The sequence below is a fragment of the Lynx rufus genome, unplaced genomic scaffold (genome assembly GCF_022079265.1).
Source record: "Lynx rufus isolate CCGP_SWC_20201006 ecotype Redwood Valley unplaced genomic scaffold, mLynRuf1.p SCAF_15, whole genome shotgun sequence".
Taxonomy (NCBI): domain Eukaryota; kingdom Metazoa; phylum Chordata; class Mammalia; order Carnivora; family Felidae; genus Lynx; species Lynx rufus.
In genome coordinates, this window is record NW_025814829.1 from 42,112,314 (window position 1) to 42,138,148 (window position 25,835).

The 25,835-nt window shown below is 36.8% G+C and overlaps 1 protein-coding gene across 2 annotated transcripts in view; it reads left to right on the forward strand.

The window, feature by feature from the left end:
- Positions 1-25,835, forward strand: part of PLA2G4A (phospholipase A2 group IVA) — a 158,311-nt gene that overhangs the window by 24,089 nt on the left and 108,387 nt on the right. Inside the window, exons 2-3 of one of the 2 annotated variants that reach the window (XM_047076921.1) lie at positions 8,275-8,377; positions 21,081-21,162. In XM_047076921.1, the coding sequence (XP_046932877.1) occupies positions 8,345-8,377; positions 21,081-21,162 (115 nt within the window). In that variant the 5' untranslated portion in view covers positions 8,275-8,344. Of the gene's footprint in view, positions 1-8,274; positions 8,378-21,080; positions 21,163-25,835 lie in introns of those variants that run through there. The other variant, XM_047076924.1, reaches the window with a different exon arrangement.

A 25,835-nucleotide genomic window follows, 5' to 3' on the forward strand; every position in this document is an offset into this window, starting at 1 on the left:
TATGCTGCCTACAAGAGATCCATTTTAGACCTAAAGACACCTGCAGATGGAAAGTGAGGGGATGGAGAAACACCTATCATGCAAATGGATGTCAAAAGAGAGCTGGAATGGCAATACTTACATCAGACAAAAAAGACTTCAAACTTTTTTTTTTAATCTTTATTTTTGAGAGAGAGACAGAGTGTAAACAAGAGAGGGGCAGAGAGGGAGACACAGAATATGAAGCAGGCTATGGGCTCTGAGCTGTCAGCACAGAGCCAGACGCAGGGCTTGAACTCATGGACCATAAGATCATGACCCGAGCTGACATCAGACACCTAACTGAGCCGCCCAGGCGCCCCAACGAAATAGACTCTAAAACAGAGACTGTAACAAGAGACAAGGATACTATATAATATTAAAGGGGACAATCCAATAAGATGTAAAAATTATAAATATTTATGCACCTATCATAGGAGTAACCAAATACATAAAAGTTACACATAAAGGAACTAATCAATAATAATACAACAATAGTAGGGGACTTTAACACCCTCCTAATATCAATGGATAGATCATATAAGCAGAAAATCAACTAGAAACAATGGCTTTGAATGGTACACTGAACCAGATGGACTTAACAGATATATTTAGATCATTCCATCCCCAAACAGCAGAATACACATTCTTTTCAAGTGCACATGGAACATTCTCCAGAAAAGATCACATATTATCCCACAAAACCAGCCTCAACAAATTCAAAAAGATCAAAGCCATACCATGTGTGTTTTATGACCACAATGCTACGAAACTAGAAGCCAACCACAAGAAAAAATCTGGAAAGACCACAATACATGGAGGTTAAATAACATGCTACTAAACAGTAAATGAGCCAGGAAATAAGAATTAAAAAGTACATGGAAGCAAATGAAAGTGAAAACACAATGGTCCAAAACCTTTGGGATACAGCAAAAGTGGTTCTAAGAGGGAAGTTTATAGCAATACAGGCCTATATCAAGAAGCAAGAAAAATCTCAATATAACCTTGCACCCAAAGAAGCTGGAAGAAGGACAATAAGCAAAATCTAAAACCAGCAGAGGGAAGGAAATAATAAAGATTAGAGCAGAAATAAATGATATAGAAATTTAAAAAGCAGTAGAACAGATCAATGAAACCAGGAACTGGTTCTTTGTAAAAAATTAATAAAATTGATAAACCTCTAGCCAGACTTATCAAGAAAAAGAAGGAATTCAAATAAAATCACAAATGAGAAAGGAAAAAAAATCACAAATGAGAAAGGAAAAATACCCATAGAAACAATCATAAGACACTTATGAAAAAGCATGCCAACAAATCGGACAACTTAGAGCAATGGATAAATTCCTAGAAACATATAAATTAACAAAACTGAACTAGGGAGAAATAGAAAATTTGAACAGACTGATAACCAGCAAAGAAATTGAATCAGTAATAAACTCCCAACAAACAAAAGTCCAGGATTTTATCATTTTATCAAACATTGAAAGAAGAATTAATACCTGTTTTTCTCAAACTATGCCAAAAAATAGAAAAGGAAGGAAAGCTTCCAAATCCATTCTATGAAGCCAGCATTATCCTGATACAAAAACCAGATAAAAAATCACTAAAAAAGAACTGTAAGCTAATATACCTCATTGGAATAATATTTCCTCATTGGAAATCCTCAATGAAATACCAGCAAATTGAATACATTGAAAAAAAATCATTACCATGATCAAGTGGCATTTATTCCTGGGTTATAAGGGTGATTCAACATTTGAAAATCAATCAACATGATATATCACATCAGTAAGAGAAAGGATAAGAACCATATGATCACTTCAATAGATGCAGAAAAAGCATTTGACAAAGTATAACATCCATTCATGATAAGAACCCTCAACAAGTGGGTTTAGAGGGAATATACCTCAACATAGAGGCCATATAGAAAAACCCACAGTGAACATCATTCTTGATGGGGAAAAACAGACCTTTTCCTCTCATGTCAGGAAGAAGACAAGGATGTCCACTCACCATTTCTATTCAACACAGTACTGGAAGACCTAACCTCAACAATCAGACAACAAATAAATAAGGCATACAAATTGGTAACGAAGAAGTAAAACTTTCACTATTTGCAGATGACATGATACTATATGTAGAAACAAAAGACTCCACCAAAAATCTGCTAGAACTGATAAATGAATTCAGTAAAGCTGCAGTATAGAAAATCAACGTGCAGTAATCTGTTGTATGTCTCTACACCAATAATGAAGCAGAAGAAAGAGAAGTTAAGACAACAATCCTGTTTACAACTGCACCAAAAATAATAAGATACCTAGGAACAAACCTAACCCAAAAGGTGAAATAATCTGTACTCTGAAAGCTATTAAAATATTGATGAATGAAATTGAAAACAACAGAAAGAAGTGGAAAGATATTCCATGCTGCTGGATAGGAAGAACAAATATTGTTAAAATGTCTGTCCTACCCAAAGCAATCTACAGATTTAATGCTACTCCTATCAAAATACCAACAGCATTTTTCACAGAACTAGAACAAACATTCTAAAATTTGTATGGAACCACAAAAGACCCTGGCTAGCCAAAGCAACCTTGGGGGGGGGGGGGAGAAAAAAAAACACAGTTGAAGGCATCATAATTCCAGACTTCAAGTTATGTCACAAGCTGTAGTGATGAAAACAGTACAATACTGGCACAAAAATAGACACATAGATCAATATAAGAGAATAGAAAACCTAGAAATAAACCCACAGTTGTATGGTCAACTTATCTTTGACAAGGTAGGAAAGAATATCCAATGGGAAAAAGATGGTCTCTTCAACTAATGATGTTGGGAAAACTGGACTACTTTCTCTTTTTTAAAAAATTTTTTTAAAGTTTATTTTTGAGAGAGAGACAGCATGAGTGGGGGTGGGGGAAGAGAGAAATGGAGAGAGAGAGAGAGAGAGAGACAGAGACAGAGAGAGAGAGAGAGAATGAGAATGAATCCCAAGCAGGCTCCACGCTTTCAGCACAGAGCCCAATATGGGGCTCAAACTCACAAAACCATGAGATCATGACATGAGCCAAAGCCAAGAGTCAGGCCACCCAGGTGGCCCTGGACAACTTTCTTACACCATACACAAAAATAAATTCAAAATGTATTAAAGACCTAAATATGAGACCTTAAACTATAAAAATCCTAAAAGAGAACAAAGGCAGTAATGTCTTTGACATCAGCCACAGCAACTTTTTTCTAGATAGGTCTCCTAAGACAAGGGAAACAAAAGCAAAAGTAAACTATTGGGACTACATCAAAACAAATAGGTTCTGCACAGCAAAGGAAACAATTAACAAAACTAAAAGGCAACCTACAGAATGGGAGAAGGTATTTGCAGATGACATCTGATAAAGGATTAGTATCCAAAATAAATAAAGAACTTAGAAAACTCAACACCCAAAAGACAAATAATGCAGTTACAAAATGGACAGAAGACATGAACAGATACTTCCCCAAAGAAGACCTACAGATAGCCAACGGACACATGAAAAGATGTTCATCATCACTTACTATCAGGGAAATGTAAATCAAAACTACAATGAGATTATCACCTCACACCAGTCAGAATGGCTTGAATCAACAACACAAGAAACAATAGCTGTTGGTGAAAATGTGGAGAAAAAGCAACCCTCTTGCACTGTTGGTGGGAATGCAGACTGGTGCAGCCACTGTGGAAAACAGTACGGAAGTTTGTCAAAAAGTTAAAAATAGAACTACTTTAGGATACAGCAATGGCACTACTAGATATTTACCCAAGGAATACAGAAACACTAGAGGGAGGCATGCAGCCCTGTGTTTATTGCAGCATTATTTATAATAGCCAAGATATGGAAACAGCCCAAGTGTCCATCTACACAATGGAATATTATTCAGCCATAAAAACTATGAAATCTTGTCATTTACAATGAAATGGATGGAACTAGAGAGTATAATACTAAGTGGAATAAGTCAGAGAAAAGACAAATACCATATGATTTCACTCATATGTGGAATTTAAGAAACACAACAGATGAGCAAAGGGAAAAAAAAGAGACAATCCAAGAAACAGAATCCTAATTATAGAGAACAAGTTGATGGTTACAAGAAGGGAAGGAGGCAGAGGGTTAAGTTAAATAGGTTATGGGGATTAAGGAGTGCACATGTCGTGGTGAGCCTGGGTGATGTATGGAATTGTTGAATCACTATATAATACACCTGAAACTAACATAACATTGTATGTTAAGTCACTGGAATTAAAATAAAAACTTAAATTTAAAAAAAGAAAGTTTGCATGCGTTGAGAATTTATTTACTATGGGACAGGCACCTTTCACTATACTTAATTCATCCTCACTACGCCATTGAAGGTAGTACTATTCCCATTTGTGGCAGAATACACCAGGTCTTAAAATGTGAAACTGGAGTTTGAATCAGGGTCTTTCTAATCCCACATCCAGTGGTGTTTTTACCAAATTATGCTGCTTCAATGAAGAGAATAATAGGATTTTCCCTTGGGCATTGAATCCCTGATAGTAGTCCCCTGGCATTACCGTACAACTGCATGGACTTTGCAGCTTCTGGAGGGGGAAGGTGTATCTCTCAGGGATTATGACTACTGCAGCAGCATAAAAACTTCATGCTCTTGGAGCTTCAGGTGGCTGATCGATGTGCTTGAAAAAAGAATTGCCATTAAGAAATTGCTTCACTTGGGGCGCCTGGGTGGCGCAGTCGGTTAGGCGTCCGACTTCAGCCAGGTCACGATCTCGCGGTCCGTGAGTTCGAGCCCCGCGTCGGGCTCTGGGCTGATGGCTCAGAGCCTGGAGCCTGTTTCCGATTCTGTGTCTCCCTCTCTCTCTGCCCCTCCCCCGTTCATGCTCTGTCTCTCTCTGTCCCAAAAATAAATAAATGTTGAAAAAAAAAAAAAAAGAAATTGCTTCACTTCTAAGGGGTAATGATATAAGGGAAACATAGATTGTTAGACTAAGAAAAGTGCAGGCAATTTCCATGCTCTATCATCCATATGAATATGTTCCACCAGCAGCTCTAGAGTATGAGCTGTATTCTGACTTGGGACCTGATGTAGGCTATCTTGAATTTGATTGGCGTGAAAGCAGTAGCCATTAAGTCATTGATGATCATTTTAAATTTTTTTTTTTCAACGTTTATTTATTTTTGGGACAGAGAGAGACAGAGCATGAACGGGGGAGGGACAGAGAGAGAGGGAGACACAGAGTCGGAAACAGGCTCCAGGCTCTGAGCCATCAGCCCAGAGCCCTACGCGGGGCTCGAACTCACGGACCGCGAGATCGTGACCTGGCTGAAGTCGGACGCTTAACCGACTGCGCCACCCAGGAGCCCCGATGATCATTTTAAATAAAGTGTCCTAGAAATAGCTCAGAGAATCCTGACAGTGGGAAGGGCTAGTTAGGATCATACCATCTGATACATATACATATTTCCTATATAACAAATTCAAATATAAATACCAGGTCATCCTAGTAGAGTGTTGCCTGTATCTTCTTATGCTGTTGTTCCTTTAACATGAAATGTAGTTGTAAGAATACTTAGAGCCTAATCAGAGGCACAGTACAGTATGGTGGTAAATAAATAATTATGTTTGTATGATGTTTGTAATGTGAGGATAATTAGGGGAAATAATAAGCAGGAAAAGAGAAACTTATCCTAGTATGGATTAAGAGAGTGAAATGATGCAGAAGATATAGACAGAGATGAGGAATATGCAATTTGTGGATTAAAAAAAATGAACTTTTACTTGGCTACAGTGTTTTTGTATAACTGGTCTTGAAAGTTGTTTCTCTTATATAAATATATCCATCCATTTGTTCACTCAACAAATATATATTAATTGGCCATATGTACCTACGTAGGGGCTGGGAGTATTACAAAATAAAATACATAAAAGATCTGCCTCCATGGAGTTTGTATCCTAATTAAGTGAGAGGGGAAATAGACAAAAAACTAGATAATCCATGTTAGATGGCAAAAAAAGAAAGGTTTCCACCATTTAAAATAATACGGTCAGGGGGTGCCTGGGTGGCTCAGTCAGCTAAGTATCTGACTCAGGCTCAGGTCATGATCTCACAGTTCGTGAGCCCTGCTTTGGGTGAGCCCTGCTTCCTCTCTGTCTCTCTGTCTCTCTGTCACTCTGTCTGTCTGTCTGTCTGTCTCTCTCTGCCCCTCGCTCGCACCCTCTCTGTCTCAAAAATAAGTAAATAATATAGTCAGGGAAAGCTTTACAGGGAAGATGATCCTGTAGTAAAGATCTGAAAGTTACTGACAAGGCAAGTAGATCCAACCAAAATAACAGACAGCTAAGGCAATTAGTGATTGGGTAATATTATAAAAAATTGTATTTGGTTTAAAATAAGCTAATACAAGATTAAGTTTATAGTAGTTTATAAAATCAGAATGATGGTTTGCCTTCATCTTGGTTTAAAATGCTGGCTACATTTTTATCAGGAAAATGTATTATAAGATCAGGGACACTTGGGTGGCTCAATCGGTTAAGCTTCCAACTTTGGCTCAGGTCATGATGTGGTCTCTGGGTGGTGATGATGTGCCAGTGTAGGATTATCAGTTGTAACCATCGTCCCACTGTGGTGGAAGATACTGGTATTGGGAGAGACTGTGTATGTGTGGGGACAGGGAGTTTATGGGGAAATTTCTGTACCTTCATTTCAATTATGTTACGAATTTAAAACTACCCTGAAAAAATAAAGCCTTTAAAAATAAATAAATGAATGAATAAATAAGTGCTATTCTTTTTGCTTAAGAAATGATGAAGGAAGTAAGTCTAAGAACTCAAGGGCACTTGATGAGATCCCATCTGTATAAAAAATTAAAATCCTTTCTTTTCCTTTGTACTGTAAATATATGATTATGCATCAGATAGTCTGGAAGGATACACATCAAAATAAAATCGTGATTACACTTTATTCTTTATTTGCTTCCATAGTTCATGTTCATAAAATTGAGCATGAGCTATTTTTTATAATTTTTAAAATGTGATGTTTAAGAAGAAAAGAAACACTTTAAAATTTTTAAATGTTATTCTGAAATTAAAACATATTTTAGAATGTGCATATTAATCATAAATAACAAAGGTATTTGAAAAGCTGTTCCAAATTAGATGTGACATATAGAATGCTAAGATATAAATATATATTGTTTTATAATCTCAAGGGAAAAAAAATCTATGATGGAAGAACAGATGTTCATCGAATAGTTTATTTGATTTTAAATAATATGGAGTAATTGTAGAAGAAAGCAAAGTATAGAAAGCATTTTTTCACTGAAATATTTTTTATTCAACTGCTTCCAAATTAAACTGGTATTTTAGAATGAATACTTTTTTAAAAAATGTCAGCACTTAAGTTGAAATTCAAGGTGAAATATATATATGTTATATATGTAATATATATGTTATATATGTATAAACATATATTAATATTATATATGAATAACATATGTTACATATTATACATTAATATATACATATACATATATAATATATATTAATAACATATATGTGTTATATATTTAACATATATTTATAATTTTTTAATGTTTATTTTTGAGAGAGAGAGAGAGAATGCACATGTGCATGAGGGAGGGGCAGAAAGAGAGGGAGATAGAATCCCAAGCAGGGTCTGCACTATCAGCACAGAGCCTGACGTGGGACTTGAACTCACAAACCAGGAAATCGTGACCTGAGCTGAAATCAAGACTTGGAGGCTTAACCAACTGAGCCACCCAGGCACCCCAACATGAATGTTTTTAAAGCTCTTAACAAATAGCTAAGGTAAAAAATGTTCCTTTTTTAGCATGATTTTGTGTAACACTGGCCCAATTGAGAAAACAAACAATGGGATGTGGCTTTTTAGTTATAAACACTACAAAAATTATTTTAATTTTTCGTAAATTCAATGAATTTCTCATAAAATACTTGGCAAATGCGAAAAAAAATTCTGGACTTTCCTAATAATTACTGACAGGATACATTTGAACAAATAAATATGGAAATTAAACAGTACTATCAAAATATGTTTATCCTTTCCCTAAGTTGTGTGTGTATGCTCAGTCATATAACAAATGGGAACTCTATCTGGTCCCCTTGGGTGGACTTTTACTTCCTAAGGTTCATATTCATCATCATATAAATCTTAGAATTGCATCCAAGAGGAAGCTTAACAACAATGATTATTTATTTTTGTAGGTTTTAAAGAAGCTAGAGTACCAGAGAAGACCTTTGAAGTGTGAAGAGATTTTCTGTAATTGAAACCAAAATGTCATTTATAGATCCTTATCAGCACATTATAGTAAGTCATTTACTGTTTATAAATCCTTTCTGGGAGGGAGGCAGATATATTTCTGTGCACGAGTATTGCTTCTGTTGGCTAATAAGGTAAAGCTCTATGGCAACTCCTGGACTTTTCATGAAACTCATATAAACTACAAACTCCTATAACACATAATAAAAGTAACTCATTTTTTTTCACTGTAAGAGGTACTTGGAGGGGGGAAAAATACCAAAACATGTGTAACAGTACAGAACTTTCATGGAACAATAAAAAAATGTAGTTACCACTTAGCAACTATCAGTCTGTGTAAGTTCAACCCTTCACATGAATTGGTGGAGAGAAGAAAAAAGAATTATTGAATTGAAGGCTACATTCTGGTATGTTCTGCCAGGGTAATGCATTCTATACTTTCCCTTAGGTAGGTATAGTTAAACCAACTCTTGTATGAGTGGTTAATTACCAGGAAAGAGTTGAGTCATTTCAAATTTTAGTATGTATTTTCCAAACTCAGTCGGAAGTACTCACCTTCTCTTCTGATCAGAGAAACAAAGGAGCAATTGTTTTGCTGAATTCAACACTTGAGATCCAGTTAGGTTAGGTTTATATGGACTAAAAATAGTTTTTATGGATTTTAAGGAATAATCCACAGCCTTATTATTACTTAAAATGAAACACTGTTCTCTTACTCTACATCCTTCTCTAGCTACCATCCTCTCTCTCTTTCCCTGCCTGGGTAGCCGTGATTAACATATTACAGTTGTTTTCTAGTGCTTTCTTCTCCTCCATTCACAACCTGAATCATTAAAAACTGGACTCAGCTTTCCCACCTCACCAAAAAAAAAAAAAAAAAAAATCCATCGAGGGCCTCTTTTGGCTCTGAATTCAATGGACTCTTCAGTACTCCCCCACCCGTACTGGTCATACTTTTTCTAAAACTCTTCTCAATTTTCTGTGGTTCTGTTTCCGATTTCCCTGGTTCTGTTTCCTATTTTCTTGCAATAGGTTCCTTCTTAGTTTTCTTTGCAAGCTGTTCTTCCTGTTGGAGTCTTTTTTTTTTCAATTGAGGGGTGACATAAATAAAGTGCATAAATCTTAACTGTTCAGCTTGATGGATATTAACCTATATATTCACTCATGAATATATAACCTATATATTCCACCATCATCCAGATAAAAATACACAGCATTAGAGGTAACCCAGAAGAGTTGTTCATGTCCTTTCCAGTCAATAAACCCCACAAAGGTAACCAATGTTTGACTTCTATTACCACAGATAAGTTTTGCCTGTTTTTGACCTTCATATAGATACCTGCATTCAACGTTATATCTGTGAGATTCATTCATGTTGTTGTGAGCAGCAGAATTCCACACTTTCACACTTCACATTTCAATTTCCACACTTTCACGTTTCAATTTTCATATCTGAATATACTACAGACTATCTAGTCTCCTGATAACCATCATCCCCTCACTGAATGGTAGCAGTGCCTCTACTGTAAATCAAGCAGCCATATGTGTGTGGCTTGATTTCTATTCTGTTCTATTGGTCTATTAGTCTTCGTTATATAATACCAGTTATATGTCCATCTGAATTTCTGTAGCTTTGAAATGTATCTTCTGTATGATAGTGTAAATCCTCCAACTTTTCTTCTTTAAGATTGCCGTGGCTATTATCAGTCTTCTGCATTTCCGCATAAATTTTGCAATCAGTTTGTCAGTTTACACACACACACACACACACACAACTGCTGGAATTTTTAATGGCACTGTAATGATTCTATAGACCAATGAAGGGAGGAATGACATGATAACATTGTTGAGTCTTCCAACCCATTAATAACCCATGAATCTAATCCAGATGAATGTTATTTAGATTATCTTTAAGTCTCTCTGGAGTGTATTGTATTTTTCAGTAAAAAAACCTTTTATAGTATCCCCACTTGCCTGCGGTTTCAGTGACCTGTGGTCAGCTTTTATACAGAAATAGATGATCCTCCGGATATATTGTCAAAAGGTCAGTAATAGCCTAACACTGTGTCACAAAGCCTGTGTCATTCACCTCACTTCATCTCATCACGTAGGCATTTTATCATCTCACAAGATCACGGGAGGGTGAGTCCAATACAAGACACTTTGAGAGAGAGAGCACATTCACATAACTTTTATTACGGTTTATTGTTATTTTGTTCCATTTTATTATTGGTTATTGTTAATCTCTTACTGCATCTAATCTATAAACAAACTTTATCATACAGACATATGTTTAAGAAAAAAAAACAGTATATAGAGAGTTTGTACTATCCATGGTTTCAGGCATCCAAGGCTGGAGTGGGAGGTGCGGGGGTGGGATGGGGATGTGGGGTTGCTTGGAATGTATCCCCTGTGGGTAAAGAGTATCTTCCAAGTAGTTGTTGCATTTATATCAAAATGGAATCAATTTTTGTAGATCCAGTGAGCTTACTGAATTTCTTTATCAATGTTCCATATACAACAGTATATTCCATTTTAAAACTTTTGCTTTATGAATTATGAAGATATGTTATTAGTTCATATAACTTCTGAATGTATATATTTCTGTCTAATTGATGTTTTATCATTAGGTCCTTTTTTTATCTCCAATAATAACTTGTTCTAAATTTTACTTTGTCTTTTATTCATTTGAACCCTCTGGTTTCTTTGATTAGTGTGTGCATCTTTTTTATTTGCAATTTATATTTTTCCTTATATTTAAAGTGCGGTGTTTGTAAAAGGCATACAATCAGTGTTTAAAATGAGATGATTGATTCAAAGACTCATGAAAATAAAATAAAATCATAAAATGAGATGATCTTTGTTTTCTGAAACAGCCTCCTACTTTCCCAATTCTGATTTTCTATAGATGCATTTCAACAATGAAGGTAGGTTCCTTTTGTTTTTTTTCATACTAATTGAGTTTTTATATCTTATGCACAGATTAATGTTTCTCACCTTACCATTTCAAGAGTGGTGGGTAATTTCTATCACTTTCAGAGAATTTAACCAAAGTGTTCACTCTTCAACTTAAACATGAAATTTGGCACTAGAGACTGAAAACGAAGAAGGAAGATAAGGTTAAAGTCTATAACCCTGAGCTTGGGACAAAAACCAACAATAATTATGAGTCCTAACATTTGGATTTTCAATTCATTCTACCTCTAAATCTATCGCAGTTTTTTTTTTTTTTTCTGAGCACTTATTATTTATTGAATGCCCATTGTGTACCACTCCCTGTCAGTTGTCAGTAGGCACTGGGGATGCAAAAGTGAATCAAACAGAGTCCCTGAACTGAGCTTACGCCAAACATTTATTTACACGCTAACCATAATATTTAGAAAGGGCTCTGAGGGGCGCCTGAGTGGCTCAGTCGGTTAAGCGGCTGACTTGGGCTCAGGTCATGATCTCGCGGTCCGGGAGTTCGAGCCCCGGGTCGGGCTCTGTGCTGACAGCTCAGAGCCTGGAGCCTGTTTCCGATTCTGTGTCTCCCTCTCTCTCTGCCCCTCCCCTGTTCATGCTCTATCTCTCTCTGTCTCAAAAATAAATAAATGTTAAAAAAAAAATAAAAAAAATAGAAAGGGCTCTGATAAGAGACAATGACAATAACTAAAAAAATAAATAAAAAACTAATAAAACTAATAACTCTGGGAATAACTAATAATTGGAATCCTTCTGAAATTCCTAGAGGGAGTGACACAGACCTGAAAGTTTAGTAGAAGTTAAGGACCTCACCTGTCTCTTGTCAGATGACCTGTGAACTGGCCATTTAGTTTCTTCTTCTTCTTTTTTTAAATGTTTATTTATTTTTTGAGAGAGAGGGAGGGAGAGAGAGAGATTGGGGGTGGGCAGGGGCAGAGAGAGTGGGAGACAGAGAATCCAAAGCAGGCTCTGCCCTGTCAGCTCAGAACTTGATGCGGGGCTTGAACTCAAGATCTGTAAAATCATGACCTGAGCTGAAGTCAGATTATTAACCATACTGAGCCATGCAGACACCCCTAGTTTCTTCTTTTAACATGGCAGAGTATATTTAAAAATAAAACTGCATCTAGGTATTTTAAAACTCATTGCTGTCATCCTTTCTCTCATTTTAACAGCAGCTAAATACTTAGGCCATAGTCATTACCTATGTGGCATTTCCTATGATGAAGCATGCAAACCACATACCTGTATCACAGTTTTCGTGACCTTTCCCAGCTTCAGAGTGGGACACTTAATTACTATTCCAACTTATATCTCCTTTACAGGAAGAGGATCCCAAGTGCTTTATAATTTTGTTCTTTCTTCTTGTTCTGTGTATGTATGAAAAAGACTGCGTGTGTATGTGTGTGTGTCTGTGTAAATTGTTTCAGTGACAAAATTCCCTGCTCTAGTTTTCGAGATACTTTTCAAAATATGTAAGTGGGTATACTCAACACAGAACAATTTTAGTAAAAAGGAAAGATGGGGAAAATTAAGTCAGCTAACTTGTAATGAGTGGTGTCAGACAGGCTAACACAGTTTTGGCTGCCTCAAGGCACAGAAGATTGGCCTTATTTTCACCACCCCTGCGATGCAGTGACATGTTGGAGAATCCCGTAGGCCGATGCAGCAATTGACAGCCAGCAAGTTTTCTTGCTTCCCATAGTGCTGGCTTTTAAGAACTTGGTAGAAAATGGAGTGATAAACCTATGGCAGAATTCAGTTTCCATATGTTTACAGTTGTGAGATTCTTTCCAACCTGAAGGATGTTTGTGTCTCCAGGATTTATTAAAATTCTTTTGGACCAAGGAGACCAATTTTACAAGAATAGATCAAGTATAAAAGATTTATAAAAATTTCCAGCTTTTTACTCTGAAAATGAGTCATTTCCTGGAATGAAAAAGAATCCACAGTTCTTCCCACCACCTATTAGCAATGGGGGGCCACTGTCCCACTTCCACAGAACCTAAGGTTGTCCTCCCATGAGAGACAGTCAACCACATGGGTATGCTAGCATGACTGACTGCCTGCTAAATGCAGGGAGCTTTGAAAAACATTATTGTGGGATGACTGGAAATTTTACCAAGAAAGTGGAAAGCTATTATTCTCAATTATTATGGTAACATTGTGGGGGGGGGGGCTGGGTAAGTTGTCAAAGAACTAGTATTCTGCTGGTTCCTGTCTTTAGTTACGTGCTCATGAGCACCTCAACTGAGTTTTAGCCGCTTCGTGTGGAAAACAGTATGAATGGTACCTGCTGTGTCTGCCTCACAGGGCTTTTATAAATAGTAAGTTGATATGTGTACAAAGTATTCTCTAGACACAGTAAAGACAGGCATTTCCAGCCAAGGGACCTCAGAAGGTAAGATACTGCTACTGAGAAATCAAAACTATAAAGGTGGCAAAATTCCTATTGTAAAAGCCTAGCACTGGGCAAAACTAACAGTTTTTATGGCAAATAGCATATTTTGTGTATGTGAGCACTACCAAGTTCTAGAAAAGTGAAAAAAGGATGGGTAGCGATAAGCTTCTAATCTTTCCCTGATACCAGTCATTGCTTATGGTGCAGTCTCTGGCAGTTTCAACTTAAAACAGGGGGGTGGTTTACTAGGGTACTCATCCTTCGTCAGTGCTCTGCTTAGTCTCAGCCTCCTCCTCTCTGGATCAGCAAATGCCCCTGTGGCAAAACCATGCTTTCCTCTCTGGTTTGCTGTGCTCTTTGACTTTTGATCTCCCTCCTGGTAGTTAAGGCCTTTCTATATTGTTAGTTCTTTGTTACTGTATTAGTCAGTGTTCTCCAGAGAAACAGAATCGATAGGACATAGAGTCTGGATTTAGCTTGTAAACAAAAGAAATTTATTGCTCAGAGTTCTGGCGGCTGCAAAGTCCAAGATTGAGGAGCCAGCATAGCTGCATTTGGTGAGGACCCTCTTCCTGGTTTGTAGCCACTCCGTCCTCATAAGGTAGAAGAGGCAAGGAATCTGTCTACATTCTCTTTCATAAAGACGCTAATCCATTCATGAGAGTTCCTTATACCTCCCAAAGCTCCCACCTCCTAATCTTTGAGGGGTTAAGATTTCAGCAAATGAATTTTGGGGGACACAAATATTCAGACCATAGCAGATAGATCTAGATATGGAGATTTATTTTGAGGAATTGTGTCATGTGGTTATGGAGGCCGTGAAGTCACCCATTCTGCCATCTGCAAACTGGAGACCCAGGAAAGATGGGGGTTTAATTCGGTCCAGTTCTGGAGGCTGGAGAACTCAGGGGGCTAATGGTATAAATAGCAGTCTAAGGTCAGGAGAAGATGAAATGAGGGGTTTCAGCTCAAGCAGTGAAACTCGGAGAAAAGAGGCATATTCCTCTTTTTGTTTTGTTCAGGCCCCCAACAGATTGGATGTTGCCAACCCACCCTGGGAGAAAGCAATCTACTTTTCTGAGTACACTGATTCAAATGATAATGTAATTTGGAAACACCCTAACACACACACACACCCAGAAGTAATGTTTAATCTGAATACCCCAACGTCAGTCACAGTAACTTTTAGGAAAACCTTTACCCGCTTTGTAAAACCTTATCCAGTTTTCAGTTATTTTCTGTGGGAAGTGGTAATCCGGATTGTTTAATCTGCCATTATCACAAGTGGAGTTCCCCATTACTTGAAATTGGTAGTGCTTCTGCATAATCCCCAGAAGAGAGAGAAAGTCTGATCTTGACAGAGTTTTGCAGATGGCTAAATTATCCCTCCAACTTGACATTCGATATTGCTCTATGTGAAATTCTAATGTTGGAGTCTGGATTTGTTTCAGGGGACCCTTGACAAATCCCATGTCATTGGTGAAATAATTGCCATTTTACAGATGAGGAAACCAAGGCAGGAAAAACTGAGAAAATATAAGGCAATTTATTGTAAATACCCTTTTGACTTATGTTTATATTGTTTAGTTATGAATCTTTTACTGCTTAATGACAAAGACACAGTAAGACCAAGAGAAGGTTTTTAAGAAGTGCCTTAAAATAAAGATAATAAAATAAAGTCCGTAAAAATAAAATAAAAATAAAATTACCCCAAATGGCATCTGTAAATATATCTACACTTTCAAATGTTTGGATCTACTAGACTTCGTGTACACATCTGAAGATCATCCACGCAAAGACACCTTAGATTTGAATGAACACGACGTATTACCTAGATCAGTAATTCTAAACCAAATAAGTATTTCTGCCACCCAAAACATCTTTAAGAATGGGGAAACCTTTTCAAGTTTTCAAGCAGATGGTGCTTCATGTGTTCTAAAGAGCCTCTCCAGGAGAAGGAGGGGCACCTGGGTGGCTCAGTCAGTTAAGCGTCCCACTCTGTTTCAGCTCAGGTCATGATCTCACGGTTTGTGAGCTGGAGCCCTGCGTTGGACTCTGCACTGACAGTGTGGAGCCTGCTTGGGATCCTTTCTTTCCCCCTCTCTCTGTCACTTCTCTGCTCACACTCTCTCTCTCTCTCAAAATAAATAAACTTTTAAAAAGATAAAAAAAATAAAGATCCCCTCCAGGAGAATGAAGGTGTACCTCTCTACCTCATGGGCCTCAGCTCAGCCATCATTACTCCAAAAACAGTGTGCGTTTCTTCAGGGGTATTGAAGTAGGAAAAAAGCCGATGTTAAAAAAAATTGTGTGTGTGTGTGTGTGTGGTACTGTAGCTACTTAATTACCCATTGGACCAGAATCTATATCTCAATTAAAATTCAGGTGCTAAAGATTCAGGTGACTGATTCATTTTAGGTATTTTGAAGATGTTATAGTCACTATAAATTTATGGTGAATGTGGCATTAAGTGAGTATTTTAGATGTAAGCTGTCACCATCAAATTTTTTTTAGACTGGTTTTCTGCTAGAACAGTCTCAGTAATCCCAATTAAATAGGACTTAAAATCTTCTAACATCAGTGAAAACGAACCCTATATCATACTTCAATTTTTAAACATATATATGCATATTTATTATGGTATAATATGTTATTACTGTATTTGATATATACATATATATTGTGTAAGTGGAAAGTTTCTTGTTGATGAGGGAGAAAAAACTCAAATCAGATTTCTGATTATGATTTTCTTTTAATGAAGAAAAATCTAACTCCGCTAGAACTAACAAATTCTGTTGACAAATTGGGTGTTTGGGGCATTAGGATAATTTGTGCACATAGCAATCCATGACTGAGAATTCTGAGAGTTTAGATAGAATTGTAGGTTGTAAATAGTTAAACTGGTCACTCTTAAAAAATGTGAGAGAGTAGTAGTAACACAATGCCTGTGCCTCTCAAATACATCAGAATGAAACTCCACACCAGGAAGTGAAACCAAGAATAGGTATCTTATCTAAAACACTATCCTAACTCTTAGATGGCATCAATGCAGCAATTCTTTTAAAAACATTTCTGAGTTCTGTTTGAAATTGCCTGTTGCTGATTGTGGTGATGACAATCTCTGGGTTCCGTAATGGGTAATGAGATTCCGCAGTCTTTATCATACCAACAGTCTTTGGTTTTAGTTTAACTTAAAGTTAAGCAATGACAGTTAAGTAGAGAAAGAAAACTATTTGCATGCAGAATGTACCTTCTCTTCCATCAGATTTGTTTGATGATTATTTCTTCGGTTCTTTATAACAGTAGAACTTTCAACAGATTAGAACAATCATCACATCGACTTTTTACAAACTGGTTCTTGTTTCCAATGCCCATTTTAGTTACAGTTGTTAATATAATTCTCCAGAATGAATTTAATACAGTAGCTATTTTCATAATGACCGGGAAATTGTGAGACGAAAAAGGGTCATGATTTTCACGATGGAAAAGATTAGGGATGAAAAAGACACTCAAAGTAAGGTAATCCAAGACCTGAAGGCAAAGCTTAATCTTGGTGGCTGAGTCAGTGTATTGAGCTTATATTTGACATCTCAATTGAAATATGGCATCTCTTTTTGCCAACTACCAACTAGCATTGTGCTGAGTCATCAGTTTCCTCCAGGGAACACTGGTTGTGGATTCAATAATATCATTTCCTCTGGCACCACCCCTGAGACATAACCAAAAGTCTCCTATCCAAGTCGGAAGCTAGTCTAGTCCATACTAGTTTGAAATTATAACTGATATTGGCCCCGGGATGTTTCAAAGAATTATCAAAAGGTATTTGGATTTGATTAAAACTAAACATTTTTCTCAAAGAATTTGTATTTACTTTACAGATATTATAATCTTTACAGCTCTTATAAGGAGATGGGCATGATTTTGACACTCATGTTTTGAAAATAACTTATAGGTGATCTGAAGATTTATCGTGTTTCTGAAATTAACTTATAAGAACCAAGAAATGGTTGATTTGTCCCCTATTTCCTATGAATGGTTTGCAAGTATTTCATTCATTATAGTTAAGACAGAATTGAGGCTAATGGAAATAAAAGCAGATTAAAACAGCTGAATGATACAGGAAATAACTCAGTTACTAGAGGAACATCAGATCAACTACAGGTATACCAGACAGACTAGATGATAACTGTACCACTTTAATAAATGAAAACAGCCTTTTTCACTAAAGGTGTGGGTATTTGGTATTATTCTCTGTGTAAGTGAAGGAATGTACAAGGAGTGAAGACATTGGGGACAGCAAGAATGGAGTCTAATTCAAGTTTAACTTTTCCTATCTATGAGATACTGGGAAATCATTTAACCTCTCAGAATCTCACTTTAGTTATATATAAATATAAATAAAACCTATGTTCTTTATCAGGTTGAGAAAGTTCCCATCTATTCTTTGATTGCTGAGAGTTTTTATCCTAAATAGGTGTTGAATTTTGTCAAACGATTTCTTTGCGCTGTTGATATGATCATGTTATTTTTCTTGTTTCGCCTGTTTATGTAATGGACTACATTATTTGGTTTTTGAATGCTAAACCAGCCTTGCATACCTACGGTAAATCCCACTTGCTTGTGGTTATATTTCCTTGTATATATTATTGGATTCTATTTGCTAATAATTTGTTGAGAACTTTTTCATCTATGTTTATGATAGATACTGGTCGGTAGTGGGTTTATATTTTTTCCTTGTAATGTCTCTGTCAGGTTTGTTATCAGGGTCATGTTGGCTTCATAAAATGAGTTAGGCACTGTATCTTCTGCTTCTGTCTTCTGGAAGAGACTGGAGAGTATTGGTGTAATTTCTTCCTTAAGTGTTTAGTAGAATTACCAGTGAATCCATCTGGGCCTGGTGCTTTCTGTTTTGGAAGGTTAGGTATTGATTCAATTTATTTATATATATAGGCCTATTCAGCTTGTCTGTTTCCATTTGTGTGAGTTTTGGTAGATTGTGTCTTTCAAGGAACTGGTCCATTTCATCTAGGTTATTAAATTGTGGGCTTGGAGTTGTTCATAGTATTCCTTTATTATCTTTTTAATGTCCATAGAATCTGGAGTGAACTTCCCTCATTCATTTATGATATTTATAATTTGTGCTCTCTTTTTTTTCTTATGTAGCCTGGCTTATCAATTTTGTTACTCTTTTCAAAGAACCAACTTTTAGTGTCAATGATTTTCTTTGTTGATTTTCCATTTTCAATTTTATTCATTCCTGCTCGAATTTTTACTGTTGCTTCTGCTTACTTTGGACTTAATTTTTGCTTTTCTTTTTCTAGTAGACACTTAGGTGATTGATTTTAGATCTTTCTTTTTTCATATATGCATATCATGAAATAAAACTTGAAATATATGTATATATGAAATAATATGTATGCCAAAATACATATTATTTCATTTCCCTCTAAGCACTACTTTTGCTGCATCCCCCAAATTTTGATAAGTTGTAGTTTCATTTTCATTTACTTCCAAATACTTTAAAATCTCTCTTGAGACTTCTTCTTTGGCATATGTGTTATTTAAAAGTGAGTTATTTAATCTCCAAGTACTTTGTGATTTTCCAGATGTCATTCAGTTTTGATTGCCAGTTTAATTCAATTGTCGTCTGAGAGTATGTATCGTATGATTGTTCAACATGAGCTTACGAATGTGTATTCTGGTGTTGGATGAAGTAGCCCATAATGTCAATTATATCTAGTTGACTGATGGTGCTATTGAGTTCCAACGTGTCCTTACTAATTTGCTGCCTGATGGTTCTATTTCTGATAGAGGGGTATTGAAGTCTCCAACTAATACAGTGAATTTTTTTTTTTGGTAGGGTCAGTGTGTGTTATTTTCGGTTGTATAGGGCAACACACTTTTTTTTTTTTACAAGCATTCATTTAATTTATAATTGATAATTTCATTTATACAGAATAAAACTTTGACTACTCAGGCACCTCTGGCTATAGAAGATATTTCTCTTCAATAATAAACTTGAGTAAGAATTATCTTGAAAGATTTTATATGCTTCTCTGCCTTTTTAAATAAAGTATGCTCATCATTCAGGACTTCACCTCTTCCTGATGCTACATTACAAATCTGAACATAAATTATTCTATTGAGAGAGTGATATCTTCAGAAACTTGTTGAATGTTATATAACTTTTGGTTCTATATCTCACTACTGCTGGTCCTATATATAAATCTGTTTTATAGTTTTTTCTACCTCCTCGATTTTAGATTGTCATTACTCATTTTTCAGTATTGCCAGTATCTTACCTTTTTAAAATCAATTATGGACTTTTTAAAGTGTTAAGCAAGTCTGTTTAAAGTCAGGAAAGATAGGAGTAGCTTATAAGTGTGTGCTTCTTCTAAGATGAAACGTGCATGGGGCGCCTGGGTGGCGCAGTCGGTTAAGCGTCCGACCTCAGCCAGGTCACGATCTCGCGGTCCGTGAGTTCGAGCCCCGCGTCGGGCTCTGGGCTGATGGCTCAGAGCCTGGAGCCTGTTTCCGATTCTGTGTCTCCCTCTCTCTCTGCCCCTCCCCCGTTCATGCTCTGTCTCTCTCTGTCCCAAAAATAAATAAACGTTGAAAAAAAAATTAAAAAAAAAAAAGATGAAACGTGCTTGAGCTTCAGATGAAGATTTTGTAATCTTTCCAGTTGCTCAGAGAACTTAGTGAATTCATGCTTCCTTACTCTGTTTTGGTTGATAGAGTTGTTTAGTGACTACTTTCAAGTTAGGTGAAGTATTTAATAATCTTCAACCAGTTATTATTTATTATGTGCATACAAGCTATTGGGCTAATAGAAAATTTTAACATCGTTACATATGGTTTATAACAAATGCATTAAAATTAACATAAGTAGTTTTCCGGTCATTGCCTTGGACCCAAAAGATTTTTAAAACTGCTCTGGAAATGTCTTGCCAAAGAAAACTTTCATAGAACAGTAACAATAAAAGCAAACAAATCTGAATAATGCAAACATCTTGCTCTGACTTTGCCTCTCTAAGCCAGGGCTTCCTCATCATTCAGTACAAAGCCTGATTGTCTTCCTAGAAGGCTTGCAGTCCTGATTTACATTTTCCCTCAAGCTTGGTAAACCTGACAGCAGAAAAGTTCCAGCAGTCAAGTCGTAGTGACATTTTTTAAAGCATGATCTAAACTTCTCAATAATTCTGTGGTGGGAGAGAGGAGAGAGAGAATCGAATAAGGAGCAGCCCTGGGATCAAAGGATGTTTCTGGTATGAATGTTACTTCCCTTCACCCTGAATGTTTTTAACCAGTCTCAAGGAAACAACGAGCATAGTTTGCTTGGATCCTATCTTGGAAGCTAATTTTTAATTTACTATTATTTGTTTCCAGGTGGAGCACCAGTATTCCCACAAGTTCACAGTAGTGGTGTTACGTGCCACCAAAGTGACAAAGGGGGCCTTCGGTGACATGCGTAAGTGTCCTTATTTGCTTTTCTGTTGAAAATGCATAACCTAGTTGCTTCAGCCCTCTGACAAGCCAGGGGCTCCCTCTCTTTCAGATGTGGTTATCTTTGTCTAGATCTTTGAATGATATCATTTCCAACAGTGCTCTGATGCTCTGCTTTCTGTTGGAATAGTGTTTTGTCTTGACTTTACATTAATTGAGAGTACTTGGAGTCAGAAAAAATGACTGTCTTATGACATCCAGATTTTTGGAATTAAAATAAATTCTATTTAATTCTATTTTGAAAAGAGTGCTGAGTGAAGACTTTGAACAAGCTGCCCCTGAGGCATTGTGCCTATAGGATTAAAAAAAATGCAGTTTCTTTAGTTCTTATGCCCGTAAATGTGTTTATTATGTGTGAAAATAGCTAAAGAAACTGGGGTAGCACAGCTTCCAACAACGTGAACCGCAGCCTGAGGATAATGTTGAATGAACTTGCTGGCGGTATCCTTTCCCCATGCTTGGAAAAAGCCATTTTCCGAGTTCATCTCACCACTCAAAAGGCTGGGGGTTATGGGGGTAGAAATACAAAGAAAGATGGATAAGGATTATGATGATGAATTTGGTAAAGTTTTAGATGATTGCTAAAATATGGGAACAGGCGATTTACCTCTGAGAACGGGATTTGGAGAAAGAATGGAGATTATAGTTTGTCAAGCTGGGAAGCAGGCAGGGAAGGCTGCCTTGCCCAGTGATGTTGAGGAAGAAAATCTTGGCGAGGAGAGTGAGAAGTCCCAGGCTGAGCAAGTAGAGTTTTTGAAAGCGAGAGAACAGAGTGCTTATGAGGAACTAGAAGAGATCCAGTGTTGTTAGAGAATAGACAGCAAAGGGGAAGGGGGACCAACACTAATATAACAAAGGCTGAGGTTGAGATTTCATCAGAAATACAATGGGAAAAATTTGATGGCATTTTTGTCATAAATCACAAACTGAATTTTCATTCTAAAGAATGTTTGTTCTGGGGACGCCTGGGTGGCTCAGAGGCTTAAGCGTCCAACTCTTATTTTCAGCTCAGGTCATGATCTCACAGTTTCATGAGTTCAAGCCCTGAATTGGGCTCTGCACTGACAACGTGAAGCCTGCTTGGGACTCTCTCTCTCTCCCTTTCTCTCTGCTCCTTCCCTGCTCACGTGTTGTCTCTGTCTCTCTCAAGATAAATAAATAAACTTAAAAACATTTTTTAAAATGTCTGTTCTGGCCATATTGTGTTAAATATATTGGAAGCAAATGTGGGGTATACTTTATATTTTTAAGAATAAAAAATATGATAACGGATGCAAGAATAAAAATTAGCTGCTTGAAATCATGCTGAAAATGGGCCAGTAGAGAAAAGTTAAATACTATGGGAAAAAAAAGTGAGCTCAGTGCCCAAGCCTTCAGCAAATGAAAAGAGGTGTCCAGGAAGTGGACAGGACACCTGCGTGGCTCAGTCAGTTGAGTGTTCGACTCTTGGTTTCAGCTCAGGTCATGATCTCACAGTTTTGTGAGTTCAAGCCCCTGCATCGGGCTCTGCACTGCTTACTTGGGATTCTGTCTCCCTCTCATGCTCTCTGCCGCACCCCCACTCACGCTGTCTCTATCTCTCTCAAATAAATAAACCTTTTTAAAAAATATTTTTTTTAAAAGTCAGAAGTAAAATGGGAAACAATGTAGAATCTAATGGCAAGAGTTTTAGATGAGCAGTAGTTTTCATGAGAGATGAGAGTACAAGGATAATTTCTTTCACTCTCATCTGGACCAGGGATCTATACTCTAAATTGTATCTTATACTTCAATCCAACCCATTTAACCACTCCTTGGTCAATGTTCTTCTGAAGTTATTCTTATTTTGCTTTTTAAAATTCTCTGCATTTTCATCATTTAAATGAGAGTTCCCTGGAAGAAAGAGCCACGTCAGAAACCCTTTTTAAAAACTGGTATATCCCCCATGACCTTGAGAAAAGGCACAGGCTTTAAAATTCAAGAGGTCGATTGTTAGATAAGCTCTCCTTAATTCCCTTGAAGCCTAGGTCAGTAACTTGCCAGGCATGCAAGTTACTAACCTAATTTGACTTTTAAAAAATATAGTTATGTCTTATACAAAGCAGCAACAATGCTTTCTTATAGCGCTGAACTCTGTCATTCAGGTACAACAGGTGTTACTATGGTTAAGACGAGCCCACACAGCAGTTCAAACTCTATACTCTGTGAGTCACCTTCAGGTGGTATGGATCTGATTTTCTAGCTACTTCCCCCAGAGGCACAGGTATTTGGGCTATCGTTATTTATTAGGATTAAGCCAGGGGAGATAGTGGTGTAGCAGGTGTCATTTTAAACCTATGTGAGTTGACATTAATAATAATACTTATATATAAACATGAGATATTAACTCATGAAACAGGGAACAGGTTCATTTTGGATCCTCATAGTGTACACAACACAGTTTAGACCCTTGGTCTCTAGAAGCTTCCTTTTGAAAATGAAGGACCCGTGGAAGGAATAGCCGCTGGAGATTAATCACTATAGGGGAAAGGACAGTGTCATGACATTCTGGTGAACTTTTTATTCAGCATTTGTATTTTGATTTTGTTTCATTTGAGTTGTTACATAATTTCTTGGAGGAGGGGCAATTGTTGCTAACCCTTTATATCACCTTAATGAGTTTATAGAAAGTCAGGATAAGAAGAAGTCAGGATAAGAAGAAGAAAGTCAGGATAAGAAGAGATAAGAAGGAAGAACAAGAGAAAGTCTTAGAGAAACAAATTCAGTGAGAAGGTTAGCATAAAAAAGTGAAGGGTTGCAATACATCGCCAAGCACTTTATTTCTGAGAAGTTGTAGGAGATTATTACAGTGAGAAAAGGTATTGGCATTAGCTGTCACTTTCCTAAGAGGAGTTTTGATGATAATTGTGTGGTGAGCTTGATCAATACGAATTACCAAGTAAACTGAATTTGGATTCTTTGTATATATAATCTCTCTCAATATAGACAAAGATAAAACTACAAAAAATGCCCTAAGATCTGTGAAGATATGATAGCAGAAACCTACACCCTCTTCTGTTGTTGATATTGTCTGCGTTTATTTGAGAAGGCAAATTTCCATAAAATTTTACATGTTGATAAAGAAGAATGACAGATTACTACTGGGTTTTTGGTTTTGCCTGAGTATGTGGGGGCTTTCTCAAGGGTGCCACAAAAAAAATCAAATGGTTGATTCCTGATAAAATGCCTATATCTGCCCTTTTCTTTTTTCTTTCTTTTTTTTTTTTTGAGATAATACTAAGATAATATCTATTTTTTATTTTGTCCCTTGATAAATCATCTTTTTCTAATTATCTCCATTTAAAAATATCATGTTGGGGCGCCTGGGTGGCGCAGTCGGTTAAGCGTCCGACTTCAGCCAGGTCACGATCTCGCGGTCCGGGAGTTCGAGCCCCGCGTCAGGCTCTGGGCTGATGGCTCAGACCTGGAGCCTGTTTCCGATTCTGTGTCTCCCTCTCTCTCTGCCCCTCCCCCGTTCATGCTCTGTCTCTCTCTGTCCCAAAAATAAATAAACGTTGAAAAAAAAATTAAAAAAAAATAATAAATAAAAAAAATATATATCATGTAATGTTGTCAAAACATCATAATAAAATTAGCAGCACCCCATGAGCTGTCTTTTGAGGGGTCAGAGTTGACATTTTAATCATAACATCTCACTCATTTCGTTGTTTTTACCTAAGGGCCTGGGCCAGCCAAGAGCAGGACAGCCCCTTCCTGGACCTGGTTGCTAATCTCAGTGTGCGAAAATGTATCATTTATGCCTGTATCCCAGTGCCCACCCTTCCGTGCATTCTTATTCTCACATCATATGAAGAGGTTGTTTGAAGTTCATAATTGCAACTGACTCACCATAGTCTTAGTTTTAAAATAAGTAGTTTGCCTTAATTTTGGCAATATTAATATAACTCTCACTTTTAAAGCTATAGTATAATATATATATATAATATATTATATATATATTATATATATGCAGTACATATATATATGTAAGCATATTTATGTATGTATGTATATATATATGTACATATATATATGTAAGCATATATATATGTAAGCTTGCATACATGCAAGCATAATTCATTCTGGAAACATGCTTGTAATCCAAAGCACTTGTATATCAAAGCGAATTTCAAGAACCATTGGTTCCGTTGTGATCATGTGACATTCGGCATCACGTACTCCTCGTATTGCAAGACATAGCTCTTTATCAAGTTAAAATGGACTTATGTTTGCTCATCCTGTGGAACACTCACAGAACAAGTTACTCACAGTCCAAGGTTTTATGGTATATTAAATATAACGTGTAGTCATGAGTATGTCAACACTGCAGCAGGTGCATGTGTTGGATGGATATATATTAAACTCTGTGTTTTTTATTGTTCCTTTCCTCTTCTAACAGAGGTTACACATTTGCAGAATGACTACAGTGACGATAAAATTTCAGTTGGTAATAGAGTTTTCTTTGTGCATGTGTGAAGTGAAACACACAGCCCTGGCCACAAACCTGATTTTAAAACCAAATGAAATGGCTGGCACAAATGTTTTAGCTACCTCCCTGAGTTCCTGCTCCTATTAATGTTGGGGAAAACACAGATCAAACGTGATAATGGAGGCTAGTCT